At 40.0% G+C, this 16,804-nt stretch overlaps 1 protein-coding gene across 4 annotated transcripts in view; it reads left to right on the top strand.

The window, feature by feature from the left end:
- The window catches only part of LUZP4 (leucine zipper protein 4), a 73,530-nt gene extending 59,837 nt beyond the window's left edge, over positions 1–13,693 (top strand). The window contains exons 5-7 of one of the 4 annotated variants that reach the window (XM_072815658.1): positions 703–784; positions 5,832–5,884; positions 12,716–13,691. In XM_072815658.1, the coding sequence (XP_072671759.1) occupies positions 703–784; positions 5,832–5,884; positions 12,716–12,752 (172 nt within the window). In that variant the 3' untranslated portion in view covers positions 12,753–13,691. Of the gene's footprint in view, positions 1–702; positions 785–5,831; positions 5,885–12,715 lie in introns of all 4 variants that reach the window. The other 3 variants (XM_072815661.1, XM_072815659.1, XM_072815660.1) reach the window with 3 other exon arrangements.
- The last annotated feature ends 3,111 nt before the right edge of the window (positions 13,694–16,804 follow it).

The following is a 16,804-nucleotide window of genomic DNA, read 5'->3' as shown; positions in this document are numbered from 1 at the left end:
AGTATATAGCCACCTTCTCTCTGTGTTCTAACATAGTGGAGAGAGAATAAACTCTGATCTCTTCCTCTTCTTAGAAGGACACTCATCCCATCATGGGGACCCCAGTCTCATCTAAACTTTTTTAAAAAAGATTTTTAAATTTTATTTATTTATTCATGAGAGACACACAGACAGAGGCACAGACACAGGCAGAGGGAAAAGCAGGCTCCATGCAGGGAGCCGGATGTGGGACTCAATCCCAGGACTCTAGGATCATGCCTTGACCCGAAGGCACATGCTTAATTGCTGAGCCACCCAGGCGTCCCTCATCTAAACCTAATTGCCTCCCAAAGGGCCCCTGCTCTTGATATCATCACCTTGGGGGTTAGAGCTTCAACTTAGGAATTTTGAGGAAACAAAGCATTGAATCCATAAATACCATCTTGCTGACATCACTCCTGAAAAAAATTTAAACAAAAATGGTCACCCAAATGCCTGGCTAATGTCTAATCTTTGTGATGCGTGCGGTAAGTAATAATTCAAATCTAAGCTGAAAATCATTTATCAAAACACTCTTCTGTATTCTAATTCTAGTATCTTGTCTTAAACCAGACATCAAATACATATAATAACATAACATTGCTTGAAGATCTATGTTTTACATAATTTCTTTTGAACTAAAAGGTTGCTTTTTAAAGTTTCACCATTTATGATTCATATCAGGTATTTAATAATGAAAAGAAGGGATGAATACTTCCAGAAGCAGATGCAGCAGAGACATGATCAAATGAATAAGAATCGAAGGGTAAGGATCCGCACTTTCAGTATTAATAGTACAGAGTCTATGTAGTTTTTTCCGTATCATTTTCATTAGAATAGGCTTTTCTTTTTGTAGCTACTTTTCTTCTCCTAGTTAGTTTTGGCATCTGCTTGTACTGATGATTACTTTAAGACATTGTAAAACCTTTTTACCAACAGCAAGGTAAGAGGGAGCCACATATGTCACACATGTCTATGTGAGTCATGTGTTTCCAGCCTTGTGGTACAATTGCTTGCCAAAGGTTCCCACTTCCATTACCCTCATCCTACCTTATGTTATTTAGCCTCTGAGCCTCTCAAGTGAGATAGGATTATACAAATAAAACTTATTAGTAGCATGTATTATTCTTTTTAAGTAGGCTTCACATCCAACATGGGGCTTGAACTCATGACCTTGAGATCAAGAGCCCCATGATCTACCAACTGAGCCAGCCAGGTGCCCCACTAGCATGTATTATTTTATTTTATTTTATTTTATTTTATTTTATTTTTTTATTCATTTTTTACATGTATTATTTTAAATACACTTTTACAATTATTGAATCCCTAGGATACTGTCTTTATTTTATTTATTTATTTACTGGAGTTCTATGAATATCAATCACAAGAAATGCTGTATATCAATTAAGCCAATTAAATCTATTTTGCTGGAAACTTCCATCTTTAATACAGAACCCATGTGTTTCACATAAGTATGTATTATTTTTAAAAGTTGTATTTATTTAAGTAATCTCTACACTCCACGTGGGGCTTTAACTCAAGACCCTGAGATCAAGAGTCACATGCTTCTCCAACTGAGCCAGCCAGGCACCCCTGACACAAGCATTTAGGTGAAATGTTCTATCCAGTAGATGTAGCTCCTACATGAAATACCTAATACTTTTTCCCACACACGACCCTCTGGTATTTTTTCCAATACCTCTTTACCCATAGGAAAAGACAGGGTAGCTTAAATGGCAGTGTAATATAATGTAAAGTGTTCTAGTCTGGGTCTCAGCGACTTGGCTTCCCTTCCTGGCTAATCTACTTACCAGCTGTGTGTATGACCTTGAACACATCACCTCCCCTGTCTCAATATTAGTTTTCTCCCCCTCTAAATAGCATTAGAATGAAGGACATCTATGAGATAGCTAAAGAGATCTGAGTGTCACGGTTTAGTGAGTAATGGGGGCTGGACTCATGCTTGGATGGTATCATATTTCTACCACTTACTACCATATCTAATCAATTTCAAGATATACAGTTTTTTTTTTTTTTTTAGGTTTTACTATCTCTGAAATCAGGAAGTGCCTTAGATTCAATGGTATACCATAGTTAAATTGAAAAGTTATAAAAGCTTTCTCAATGATATGCAAAATAACAGTGCATTTTATAATCTTGGTGTTTTGGTTCAATGAAACATGGTAGCCAAGGAAGTCTGAGCAAGTCGCTTTGAGCCTGTTTTCTCAGCTATAAAATGGGAATAATATTGATCCCTCAGGTTGTTGTTGCAATGATTAATTGAAATAAATGTAAACATTTTAGGGTAGAGACTGTTGTGGTAAGCATTCTATAAATTGGATTTCACAGGGACTGGACTGTGGTAAGCATTTTATAAATTGTGGTTCTTATTATTTTATTATTACTATGATGATTATATCAAATTATTCATTATAATTACCAAATGTTGATTATGGCCATATTGACATGATTACTTTAAAAATGCATGCCTTTTAAAAAAGTCCTTAAATTCTAATTAATTTTCTGTGATTCAGATTTTATACATATATATGCTTATTTGTTATTTGAGAGATTTTCTTTTTTAAAAGATTTTATTTACTTGAGAGAGAGAGGGAGAGCACAAGCAGTGGGAGATGGAGAGGGAGAAGCAGACTCCCCACAGAGCAGAGAGCCTAACGTGGGGCTGTATCCCGGAACCCTGGGATCATGACTGGAGCCAAAGGCAGACTCAATCGACTGAGGCACCCAGGTTCCCCTCAAGAGATTTTTAACGTGAAGTAAAAAAAATCCCCATGAGAATAGAGGAGCAAATATGAATATTTTATTTTATTATTATTATTTATTTTTTTAAGATTTTATTTGTTTATTCATGAGACACACAGAGAGAAAGAGAGGCAGAGACACAGGCAGAGAGAGAAGCAGGCTCCATGCAGAGAGCCCGACGTGGGACTCCATCCTGGATCTCCAGGATCAGACCCTGGGCTAAAGGTGGTGCTAAACCACTAAGCCACCCGGGCTGCTCAAGCAAATATGAGTATTTTAAAAATAGGAACAAAATCTCTAGTAGACTTCCAGATAGAAACAGCTACACCTCCTAAGTGTTTCTGTTGGCCCATTCATTTCTTGAATGTGACTGCTGTTCCTACCATTCCAATAAATTTTGCTATCAAAAGATTTTTATTACTTCTTTGTTGTCAAATTCAATGGCCTTTTCTTAGTCCCCTCTTTCTCTACTTTGTAGTATTTCTTCATTTAACACTTTTGAGCTCTTATTATATGCCAGAAATGTGCTATGTACTTGAGAAAGAATCTTTACTCCAAGAAAGAAAGAAAAAGAAGGAAGGGAGAGAGAGAGAAAGGAGGGAGGGAGGGAGGGAGAAAGAGAGAGAGAGAGAGAGAGAGAAAGCATAGCAAAGATACCTAGATAGAGGTGGGCCCAAGGTACAAACCAGGTAGGGAGGTCAGAGAAGGGCATCCAAAAGGAGAGAGTGTTTGAGTTGAGTCCTAGAGGCTGGGCAGAAGTAAGCAAAGCAGAAAATATAAGAAAGCATTGTAGTCAGAGGAAGGGTATAGAAGTGAAAGAAAGTACAGCATGTGGGGCACTTGGGTGGCACAGTTGGTTAAGCAGCTGACTCTTGGATTTGGCTCAGGTCATGATCCCAGGGGCCTGGGATTGAGTCCAGCTCCCTGCTTGTCCTTCTCCCTCTGCCACTCCCCCTGCTTGTCCTTATGCAATCTCTCTGTCAAATAAATAAATAGAATCTTTAAAAAAAAGAAAGAGGGAAAGCGAGCAAGCAAACACATGTGTCTGGTAAACTGCAATTGGCTTGGTTTGACCAGACTGCAGTAGTTTTCAAACTGTGTACTGTAGAGTTGTAGCGTTTCGAAGAGGTGCCTTAGGGGCAATGAAGGCAGTTTTGCTTTCCAGTATTGTGCATACTGGGATACCAAATAAGATTTTGTTAGAACTAGCTATTTTGCCACTTAAAAAAAATAGTTTGAAAACCACTGAGCTCAAGTGTAAAGTGTGTGGGTAGAGCTCTTGAGAGGTGAGTGTGAAGGGGTAGAGGATCAGAAGCCAGGCCATGGAGGGCCCGTGTGCCGTGCCGGAGTATGGATTTGCTATCGAGCGCAACATAGAAGTATCGAAAGACCTTAAGGAAGGAAATGGCACCGATCAGTTCATTTTAGAAATAACCACATTGGCTCAAATCCCCTTCTTCCAATAGCTTCGAGTTCTAATTCCTGCCCTTTCCCCCCCTCCATTTCCGTGGCTCCTATTTTCATTTTTCCTACTCTGGCTCCTCTACCACCTAGTTATGCTCCTGGATAATCTGCGGTGATTGCCACTGGTTTGCATAAACTGTACCTCCATTCTAGAGGCATTTTTATCTTTCTTTGGTTTTTGGCAAGGACTAGTGTTGCTGATAGTAGAACATGGGAGAGCATGTGTGAGGCTCTGTTTAACTCATGGAGTCGTTACCCCTAGACACACATCCATCTTGAATTCGGGCTGCCTTCAGTAACATCTTTACTTATAAACCATAGTATGTGCTTCCAGCTTGAACGTAAACTTTCCAATAAGAGGGTATTTGACCTGTAACCATTAACTTTGAAGAATACTTCCACGTGTTGTGGTGCTTTTAAAATATGCTGGCTTGATGGACTTTGGGGCTGCTATTATATTGTTTGTGAGGCTCTTAGTACCAAATCTGCTTGCAAACTGTAACTGTGGTTAGGATTTCTTGTAAAAACAGCTGAACCACCAAACACTAGCTACACATACCTGGGTGCACTGAAACCATTTCAGTTATGGAGTGATCTGGGGAGGTTAACCTTTGAATGGAATGTTTTCATTATGCTTTGGTTTGTCTCATTGACCTCATGTAAGTGTAACCTGTGTTGTCATTTACAAAGTAATTACAGGGATAAGGGATTTAAACTAATTATTGGAAAAATAATCCTAACTTGCACATGAATGTCTGATTGGTATACAGGTAAGACTTTCTAAAATTATTGGGATAATACCATTCTCTATATCACTTAACTATCTTTAAAAAAAAATTTTTAAGTAATCCCTATATCCAAGGTGGGACTCAAACTCACAACCCCAAGATCAAGAATTGCCCACTCTACTGACTGAGCCAACCAGGCACCCCCCCCCACTTAGTTATCTTAAATATAGTCAATATCACAGGCATGTTATAGAAAGGTTATAAGGACACACCATAGATTTTATCTACAATTATTATCTTTCTTCTAGATCCAGACAAGTATCATATGGATCCAGGCCACATCTAGATCTTGAGAATTTACTTCTGGGTCACTATAATCTATAAGGCCTTTGAGAAAGCATTTGACTTTTTTGAATCCTGATTTCCTATTTTGTGACATGAGCGGGTTGGAGTGCTTGATCTCTAAGGGCCCACTGACTTTGACATTCTTGCATTTGTGAATAGGGGAGAGAAATCTGAAATTATTGTTATTATTATTTTAAATGTTTTATTTATTTATTCATGAGAGACACAGAAAGAGGCAGAGACATAGGCAGAGGGAGGAGAAGCAGGCTCCATGCAGGAGCCTGATGCGGGACTCGATTCTGGAACTCCCGGACCAGTCCTGAGCTGAAGGCAGATGCTCAACTGCTGAGACACCCAGGCATCCCAAAAATCTGAAATTAAATGGTAGACAGAGGATCAAGCAAAGAGAAAATTGTTACTGAAAATGTTAGTCAATTGAGAATGTAGAAAATAAGCATGTCGTGCAGAGTATGGAAGGTTTTTGCATGATTTGTTTCAACTTTTCCCATATAGATGTCACCAGAAGATGACCACAGCTTCCGTGAAAATGATCTAAGACGTGAAAGGTAATTGCTGATAGACATTTGTACAATTAAATTTAATTATTATTTTAAGGGGAAAAATGAAACAAAAACAAATAAAGGTAACTTACAGCAGAGGGCCTCTAGAATCTGATTCTGAACAATCCATAACAATTGCTGTTAACGATCCTAATATAGAACCAGAAAATTCCCAAGTAAAACTGCCTGGCTTGATTTTATGTTTATGTTTGAGATTTCCATGCTTCATTTTGCTATGGTGAATATCAATGTCTTGATGTTGTACCCTTTCTACTTAAAGCATGCAGGAATTGTCACCCTAAAAAATTTAGTGTCATGAAGATTTTTCATTTTTACTCTTGAGACTAAAACCGCCTGCTCTTTATAATACATACCAGACATGCTAAGCAAATTCCAGTGTTCCAAATGACCTTAGTTTCAAGAATGGATGACTTTGCCAGGTGAAATTTTCAGGAGCATTTGTGTATCCTTTCAGAACTATAGCCATGAAAGGAAGTGTGCTGTTATACTCCCTTCAAAATGGGCCTAACCAAGGGCATCTGTGGAAGGGTTTATTTTTTTTAAGATTTTATTTATTTTATTCATGAGAGGCACAGAGAGAGAGAGGCAGAGACACTGCCAGAGGGAGAAGCAGGCTCCATACAGGGAGCCTGACGTGGGACTCGATCCTGGGATCCCAGGATCAGGCCCTGGGCAGAAGGCGGCACTAAACTGCTGAGCCACCCGGGCTGCCCCTGTGGAAGGGTTTAGAGAGCTGTGGACATAGGAACAGTTTAATAATAAGCTGCATTTATTGAGTGCCTATCGTGCTAGGCACTGTGCTAAGCACTTTTGCATTTGTGATATTATTTAATCTCCAGCAATCCTGTGAAGTAAGTATAAACATTTCCATATTATAAATGAATAAAATAAGCTCAATAGAATATATTAACTGTATCAAAGCAGTACAACTAATAACATAATTCAGATTTTGAATGATATATTCAAATTTGGTTTGTGTGGCTACAAAGTTGTGGGCTTTCTACTCTTTTTTTATATTTATTTATTTATTTATTTATTTATTTTAATTTTTTATTTATTTATGATAGTCATACAGAGAGAGAGAGAGGCAGAGACAGAGGCAGAGGGAGAAGCAGGCTCCATGCACAGGGAGCCCGACGTGGGATTCTATCCCGGGTCTCCAGGATCGCGCCCTGGGCCAAAGGCAGGCGCCAAACCGCTGCGCCACCCAGGGATCCCTCTACTCTTTTTTTAAAAAGATTTATTTATTTATTTATTTATTTTTGGAGAGAGAGCGAAAAGCATGAGATGGGGGACAGAGCAGAAAGGGAGAGAAAGCAGACTCCCCACTGAGGGCACAGCCCTCACAACTCAAGCGGAAACCAAGAGTCAGACGCTCAACCAACTGAGCCACCCAGGTGCCCCTCTACTCTTATATTGTCTCCACCAGTACACGTAAAGAAGAGGTTAAAGTCTTTAAAAGCCTAGCATATTAGTTTTCTATTGCTGTATAAACAAATTACCACAAACCACTTTAAACAGCATTCCTGGGGACGCCTGTGTGGCTCAGCAGTTGGGCGTTTGCCTTTGACCCAGGGCATGATCCTGGGGTCTGGGATCGAGTCCCACATCCGGCTTCTGCGGAGAGCCTACTTCTCCTTCTGCCTGTGTCTCTGCCTTTCTCTTTCTCTCTGTCTCTCATGAATAAATAAATAAAATCTTGAAAAAATAAAACAGCACTCCTTTATCATTTCAGAGTCCTATAGGTCAGATGTGCAGGTGCACTGGGCTGGCTTTCTACCTAGGGCCTTGTGGAGCTGAAATCAGGTTGCTGGCCCTGGGCTGTATGCTTATCTGGAGGCTCTGGGGAAGAATCCATTTCCAAGCTCCTTCTAGTTGTTGGAAAATTTTAGTTCCTGGAGGTTGTGGGAATGAGGTTTCTATTTGCTTGCTGACTCTCAATGAAGGGTCACCCTGCTTCTAGAGGTAGCCTGAATTTCCTTTCTTGCAGGCCCCCTCCATCTTCAAACCAGCAACAACATGTCATGTCATGTCCTTGTTCTTTGTTTTAGTTTTTTTTTTAATTAAAGATTTTATTTCTTTATTCATGAGAGACACAGAGAGAGAAAGGGACACAGGCAGAGGGAGAAGCAGGCTCCACGCAGGGAGCCTGATGCGGGACTCGATCCCAGGTCTCCAGGATCACGCCCTAGGCTGAAGGCGGCGCTAAACCTCTGAGCCATCTGGGCTGCCCTGTTTTAGTTTTTTTTTTTAATTTCTTTTTTTTTTTTTTTTTTTTTTAAGTAATCTCTACATCTGATGTGGGGCTCAAACTCATGCCCAAGATTAAGAGTCACACATTCTACCAACCAAGCCAGCCAGGCACCCCTCCTTCTCTTTGAGTCATTCTGACTTCTCCTTTTGCCCCCTCTTTTGCTTTTATCTCATTATTAGATTGGGCTAGCCTGGATAAGCCACGGTAGTCTGCCTTTTCTCAAGTCAATTGGCTCATAACAAAAAAAAAAAAAAAAAAAAAAAAAAAAAAATTGGCTCATAACTTTGATGACATCTACAAGGTCTCTTTTGCCAAAGATGTGGTATCTCATCACATTCACAGTTCTGAGGCAACCCTGTGGGGGCCACTTTTGGAATTATGCTTACCACATCCAGAACGTTACATTTACCTGCTTTTCAAATTAAGAATGTAATATATTGGGAAGCCTGGGTGGCTCAGGGGTTGAGCATCTGCCTTCGGCCCAGGGCGTGATCTTTGGAATCCCAGGATCGAGTCCCACGTCGGGTTCCCTGCAGGGAGCCTGCTTCTCCATCTGCCTGTGTCTCTGCCTCTCTCTCTCTCTGTGTCTCTCATGAACAAATAAATAAAATCTTTAAAAAAAAAAAGAATGTAATATATTGTGTTCAATAAATAAAACAACAACAACAAACAAGTACCCATTCTGTGGAATGTTGTCAAAGAAAAAGAGAAAATATGACTAAATGTTAATTAGCAAGCCAGTATTTATTTAATTACTCAGAGCACTCTGCCGACTCAAACACTGTTTTTGGTCCAGTTGGGTCCTCATAGGAAGAGTATTTATAACCAGAAAAAAAAAGTGACAGTGAAAACAATACCTGATTTTATTTAAAATCACTGACTACAGCAACTTAGTTAACAATATCAAGAGAACCACACAGCAGTTAGGCTCTCGTGTTCTCTCCCTCTTCCAGAGTGTGACTGTGTGCTATGGTCTGAATGTTTGTTTCCCCCCACCAAATTCATATGTTGAAATCTTGATGCCCCCACGTGACAGCATTGGGAGTAGGGCCTTCAGGAGGTGATTAGGTCACTAAGCCAGTGTGGATTTGTGTTTTTATATAAGAGACCTCCCTACCCCCTGCCCCTTCCAGAGCTCCCTGGTCTCTTCTTAGTGAGGCCCTAGTAGAAGTTGGCAGTCTATAATCCAGCAGAGGGCATTGATCAAACCTGATCATGTGGCACCTTGATCTCAGACTTCCCAGCCTCCAGAACCATGAGAAATAAATGTCTGTTGTTTATAAGCCATCCAGTCTATTGACTTACAGCAGCCCAAACAGATGAAGGCACAGCGTGTGGTTAAGACACAGCGTGTGGTTAACATTTTCCCTTGAACTGTTTAGCCATCCATTAAAAAACACATCTTCTGTGCTGTTTTCATGAAGGGCTGTCCTAATAAGACACGCAAAAAAGAGACCCACCATCAGCCATTCAGGAGGCCCTAAGTAGAGGATATCCCTGCAACATGGAAGAATGAAAATTTTTAGATTGCCAGGCTGCTTTTCTTATTAGTTTCTAGGTAGTCAGGTGTTCTGGCTATTTTTTAAATCACAACTCTATTTAGAGATAATTTTCATAACTTCAAGAGATAAATTTCATAATTTTCACTCATTTAGGGTATACAATTCAATGGCTTGTAGTATATTAACAGAGTTATGTCACCATCACCATAATCTAATTTTACAATGCCTTCATTATCCCCAAAAGAAACTCCTTGTACCCATTAGTAACTCCCCGTTAACTCCCATTCCTCCCTCCCCCTGAGCCCAAGGCAACTACTAAAGCATTTTCTTTATATATGGAAGCTCTAGCTACTTTTGTTCCAAAATGCTTATAGGAAAGACCATATCAAAATAATAGTAAAGCTGCTTTGGTATTTAAGTAGTAGCAAAACTCATCTAGTGGTTTTGAAGTAACAATATAGAAAAGGCTAGATTAATGCATGTAAGTGATCCTCTTAGATGCTATGCAAACATTCCTAGATTCAATAATTGAAATCTTTTTTTACAAAAGATTTATTAATTTATTTTAATAGCAGGAGAGAGAGAGAGAGAGCTGGGGGAGGGGCAGTGGGAGATCTGACTAATCTCAAGCTGACTCCCCAACGAGTGCAGAGCCTAATGTGGGGCTCCTGAGAATCCTGAGATCATGACTTGAGCTGAAATCAAGAGTCAGCCGCTTAGTGGACTGAGCCACCCAGGAGCCCCGGATCTTTTTTTTTTTTTTTTTTTTTTTTTTTTAAGATTTATTTATTTGAGAGAGAGAGAAATCAGGGGAGGGGCAGAGGGAGAAGAAGAGAGAATCAGACTCTGAGCTGAGCAACAGAGCCCAGCACGGGGCTCAATCTCACAACCCTGAGATCATGACCTGACTGAGTTGAAACCAAGAGAAGCTTAAACAACTGCACCATCCAGGAGCCCCAATACTTGGAATCATAATACTAAAAGGAACTTGGAAGATTCTTGAGTATGCCTTCTTCATTATATAGCTGGTGGAAAAGAGACCTAGAGAGGCTAAATTGAATGGCCCAAAGTTGCTCATCTATAGTGCCTGTCAAATATATTTTTATTAACTATTATACTTAATTGACAGATACATAAGACAGGGGGTTAAAGCTTTACTCCTAAAAAGAGAAAAAAAAAACTATAACCAAGAGTTCTCTGCAGCAGCTCAGAGGAATATACCTAGAATTCAATTTTCGAGCAATTGATAATCAGGTAAATGTAATAGAATTGCACCATAAGCATGCCCATGAGATGTTTAAGAATCCATGTCTATTTTAAGTATATACAAGGTTTGTCTTTCATGTATAGGAAAAATAAGTGGTTCTCCAAAGCCTCTCTGGATCCCTTTAATAAACAAGAAATTTAGTCGCTGTATTTCCATTTTGTGAAAGACAGGAAGGCCAAGAAAATAAGCTGACCTCAATTACTCATTTTTTTAAAGTGAACTTCAAGTCAAACATGGATTTAGCTCAATCTACTGTGCATTTTACATCTGTACTGACTTAAGGCTCAACGTGGTTCTTACCTGCCAAGGAGGCACTCTGTTTACCAGACTTCATACTAAAACAAAAATGAAAACAAAAAACCCCAAATGTCTACAATAGTAGAACTGTGGAAGGAGCCTAGGTGTCCATCGACAGATGAGTGGGTAAAGAAGATGTGGTCTATATATATCATGGAATATTACTCAGCCATTAGAAATGACAAATACCCACCTTTTGCTTTGACGTGGATGGAACTGGAGGGTATTATGCTGAGTGAAATAAGTCAATCAGAGGACAAACATTATATGGTTTCATTCATATGGGGAATATAAGAAATAGTGAATGGGATTATAAAGGAAAAGAGGGAAACTGCGTGGGGAAAAATTAGAGAGGAAGACAAACCATGAGAGACTCCTAACTCTGGGAAACAAACATAGGGTTGTGGAAAGGGAGGTGGGTGGGGGGATGGAGTGACTGGGTGACAGTCACTGAGGAGGGCACTTGATGGGATGAGCACTGGATGTTATACTATATGTTGGCAAATTGAATTTAAATTTAAAAAATATATTAAAAAAAACCAAAACCCAAATGTATTTTAACAGATTTTCACAGCAGGGGTTGAAATCAAAAGAATCATCTGCCAACCTTCAGTTACCAACAGGTTAAATTAACCAGAGCACCCTGTTCCATCCATAGTCTGGTTACTTGTGTTCCACATAAAAGCACATGACCCAGAAGTGGAAAATAGGTAACATAGAGTAGCAGAGAGAGTACCTGTGCCTCAGAGCAGTATCAGTCTGGCTTCTGACTTAAGTTTTGGGATGGTGTCAAAAAGGTATTTCTTGGGATCCCTGGGTGGCTCAGTGGTTGAGTGTCTGCCTTTGGCGTGATCCTGGTCAGGGGATCGAGTATGGGGCTCCCTGTATGGAGCCTGCTTCTCCCTCTGCCTGTGTCTCTCATGAATAAATAAATGAAATATTTTTTTAAAAAGTTACTTCTTGAAGATGGAGAGAGAAACTTAGGCTCAGTGGCAGTCTACGTAAGGAAGAGAGTGGAAGTTAAGTCTTGGGAGATCTTTGAGGTATTCTATCTGGTAATGGACTAATTATACCAACTGGAAGTCATTTAGCCCTAGGGGTGTCTTCACAAGGCAGATGGTCAAATTCCTGGGCATAGTTGAGTCATCTAATCTCCACTGCATAAAGTGAGCCTGCCCCTCACCCCAATGGGGAAGCTTACCCACTTAATCTGTGGATGATTGTATGCTTTCTTCACTACCTCTTCAATTTAAGCCCTTTGGTGACACCGTTTCACCTATAAGAACCCAAGAGGTAGCCTCAGTGGTTCTACCACAGACCAAGCGAACTCCTTTATACTTTTAGGGTCACAGAGAAGAATTCTATGCAGTTTCTTCCAACTCACGGTCTTCTCTGGTCATCACTCCCAGTCTTCTCTCTATGTCAATACCCAAATTCCATGAGTGTTTTTTAATGTTGTTAACCCACTGAAGTCATTGCTTTTCTTTCCTGCACAGAATGAGGTTTCATTCCATGAAAGATTCTCTAAGATGAAAATGAAGAAAATACCAGAATCTGTTGTCAATTCTGAAGACCAAAATGTTCTTTCCTCTTAAAGGTTTGCTGTTAACAGAGATGTAGTGCATTAATGCTAGAACACAGACATATTCTTTCAGTATTTAACTTTTTGCTGCTCCTGTTAATGTGTTTTTTTCTTAAGTAAGCTTTGATGTGAATAATCTGTCAAAAGTAAGTGTTTGCATAGAAGAAAAAATGTTTACTTTGAATAAAAGAACAGAAAGATGAGTAAGAAGTAGGGAAGGTGATTTGGAAGGAGGGATGTTAGGAAGACAGCTATGCTTTCAGAATGCTGTGTCTTTTCAACATTAGAGAATTTGCTTCTTTGGTTTAATTTGTTCTTTGAGCTCTAGAACCTGCATATGAATACTAAGTAGACTGTCTTTCAACAGTAGAGCAAGATTATTGATGAACATCTTTTTTTTTTTTTGATGAACATCTATTGTGACGAAATATTCACTGTCAATACGATGGAATTCTACTCTTTATTAAAAGGATAAATTTGTAGCCACGCTTTTCCATTTTGTCTAGCAAATTATGCTTTTGCTTTTGACATGAACTTGTAGGAATTTCAGATCGTTCTGTCATTTTCTATGACCACATTAATAAAGTTTCAATACAAATGTGACTTTTTTCCTTTCCATTGACATGTGGGATCCAGAGTAATAATGATCCTGATACAAATGGATTATCAAAGTGTAATTTGGATGTCAACTGTTGTCCAGCTAAGCCTGTTGTTATAGCACACTAAAAATACTGTTTTACAATTACTTGGTGCTTCCATGTAAGACTGATGGTTTTTAGCCTAATCTAATAAATTCTGTCCTACATTTAGTAGTTATTTGTGTGAGGAAAATGAAATACAGTATAGGAATATAGAAATAGTTGTATTCTAGCATGGCTCATTTATACAATTGTTTTCTTTTTTAAAAGATTTTATTTATTTATTCCTGAGACACAGAAAGAGAGAGGCAGAGACATAGGCAGAGGGAGAAGCAGGCTCCATGCAGGGAGCCCGATGTGGGACTTGATCCCAGTACTCCAGGATCACGACCTGAGCCAAAGGCAGATGCGCTTAACCACTGAACCACCCAGGCGTCCCTATACCATTGTTTTCTGAACCAAATTAGCCCTCTCTACTGAATGGTAAAGACTGTCCTACTAATAACATCGTGTTGAAGAGCAAAGCAATCACCAGTTCAACCTAAAATCTGTAGACTCTGCTGTAGCTTTGCTGCCAAGCCCTAATCTTGAATATAGAGAATGACACTATGCATGAAGCTTCAAGATGTAATTTGTAGCAAGTGGTTTGGGGAAAGAATGGTTCTTTGGATCATGAAAACAATACACGTTCATTGAAGAAATTTTAGAAAACACAAAATACCAAAAGAAATCACTTACATAAAACAACTGTGAATCTCTACCTCCATATTCATTTTCTTGACACTGAGATTTCTTTAATAGCAAAGCTTTCCATAGTATGTACCCAGTCCCCCACTGTTAGACATCTAGGCTGCATCAGGTTTGAATTTTTGTGAATTAAACTTGTTATGAGCATCCATGTAGCTCTGTCTTTGCAGTACAACTCCAATTTGTGCCATATGATCATTTTCTGGAAGTAGAATCAATACTTCCAGTAGATCAAATAGTACTTATTTAGAGTGCTACACATATTAAGTGCTGTACAGAATAGGTACAGAATGTGAAAGGCAGGCAGCCCGGGTGGCTCAGCAGTTTAGCACCACCTTCAGCCCAGGGCCAAATCCTGGAGTCCTGGGAGCGAGTCCCACGTCAGGCTCCCTGCATGGAGCCTGCTTCTCCCTTTGCCTGTGTCTCTCTCTGCCTCTCTCTCTATCTATCTCTCATAAATAAATAAAATCTTAAAAAAAAAAGAATGTGAAAGGCTGGTTTCCTCATACCCTCATCAACAGAAAATGTGGGATAGAGCTACTGTTTTCAATGTGTTACTTGCCAATGGATAATATTGGGTAAAGAGAAACAGCGTAAGTCAGTGAACCTAATAATATTTTCCCAGCTCCAGCTGGTCTCTTTTCTATATTAAACAGTAGTCATATAACTCATACTTCTCCCCCTCTCTACCTTGAATAGAGTTAGAAATACAAGAACATAAACAACCAGTTTGGTCAATGCCAAGAGATGAACACTCTAGCTATTTGTCAGTACACCAACCAGGAAACAGGTTGATGGAATATCCCATGTTTGCCTCATTTGGCACCAGTCGTATCACTAATTTTTAGAGGAGGTCCTCAAACCAGTGTCACCAGTATCATTTGGGGCGTTACAAACTCTCCAGCCTCACCCCAGACCTACTGAATCTGACACTCCACGTGTGGGCCCCAGCAATCTGTGTGACACATGCTACAGTGTGAGATTGTACAGTATACTGCTACTCGGCGGCAGTGCAAAGTTGTACCCAAGGACACGTAGAAATCCTATGGCCTACTCCGTCTCCCTGACTTCTGTTTCAACCTTTCTGCTTATTAGTTTTTCCACATGTCAGGCACCTGCACTCTCTCCCCTCCTCTTCATCTCCATTCTAATACTCTATCCAGTGGATGAGTGGATGTTGGAGGACTCTCTGGTTGTCTGCATCTGCATTACTCTCTCAGTGCAGCCACCCCCTGATCCTAGGTTTCCTAGAGATAAGGCCTAGGATATACAGATGGATCACAGTCTATTTATTGGTTGGGGTGGGGGTGGTCAGGGAATAACTAGACACGGCAGAGCTGGCATTTGAACCCAAATCTCTCAAGTTCCAGAGCCCATACTTTTAGCATGCATGCCTATGCTTCAGTCATGCCTCTTTCTGAAATATTCTTTTGCTCCTTTGCTGACTTTGGATCCTGCCTGTCCTGCAGTCAGCTGCAGCTCTACTATGTTAAGTAAGTTTACATGAGGGAAAATAGTACAAAGTTGTCTGTGCAGGATTTGGCCCCTTTGTGATTTGATCCCTGGCTTTGCTTTCTTCTCCTTTCCTTCTAATTTTCTTCTCCCACATACCTGTCCAGCCACATTAGCTTCCTTGATATGCCTCTAATGTGGTAGGATGCTCCTGCCTCAGAGCATTTGCACCTGCCTTTCCATCAGCCTAGGACACTCCCCCTCCCCACTAGAAGACTCTTCCTCCAGACATTTGCAGGGCTCCTCCTCTTTGATCATCCAGATTTCCTGGTTAACCTGGTGCTAAACCATTCATAGACCACCTGCTTCTGGGTTGGGGTTTTGTCTGTAGCAGAGCAGCTCCCTGGCTGCCATCTATCTAAAGTCAGCCCTCGACACAAGGGATTGATTAAAAAAAAAAAAAAAAAGACAACTATCATTTCTCCTACTACCTCTGAGGGACCTTCCAGACCACCCTATCCTACCTAAAATAGCACTGCAATCACTCCCCCTTATCATGTTTTCTCTTTCCATCATTTATTGTATAACATCTGATGCCATCTTCATTTGTTGATTGTTGGTCATGTCCTTGAATCTAAGTACTCTGAGGGCAGGGATGTTTTTTTATTTTTTTCTTCACTGTTTGATTCCCTAGTGCCTAATAGTGCCTAGCATATAGAAGGTGCTAATCCATATCTGTTGCCTGAGAGTCAGAGTATTGCAAAAAAAAAAAAAAATGCATTTAACAAGGATTGGGGAAAAGACACCAGCATGTGTTAGAATTTGGGAACTATAGAAAGTTGGTGTTTTCCCACACCTATGTTTCCAGACTTTACACATTCTCTGGGATAATCACATTCTACTTCTAGCAGACAAAAATAAACACATTTGTGAGTAAAATAATAAAGACATAAAAGTATGTTAGGTTGCTTTGGGGATTGTGCGTCTGAGGCCTTTAGTTGTGTGGGGTTTTTCCGCTGTGGGTCTGGAGAAAGATTTCCTTCTCCGGCTGAGTACTGCCCTTCAGCCAGCAGATGGCAGCATCCAACTTCTAAAATAGCGCCTCCCGCTAACCTGCAAACCCTCATTCAATGAAAACAAAAAGGAAGAAGGGAGGAGGGAGAGGG

Source organism: Canis lupus, chromosome X (genome assembly GCF_048164855.1).
Source record: "Canis lupus baileyi chromosome X, mCanLup2.hap1, whole genome shotgun sequence".
In the NCBI taxonomy this organism is placed as follows: Eukaryota; Metazoa; Chordata; class Mammalia; order Carnivora; family Canidae; genus Canis; species Canis lupus.
The sequence above is the reverse complement of the archived record's forward strand: the minus strand, read 5'-3'. Positions and strand labels throughout refer to the sequence as shown.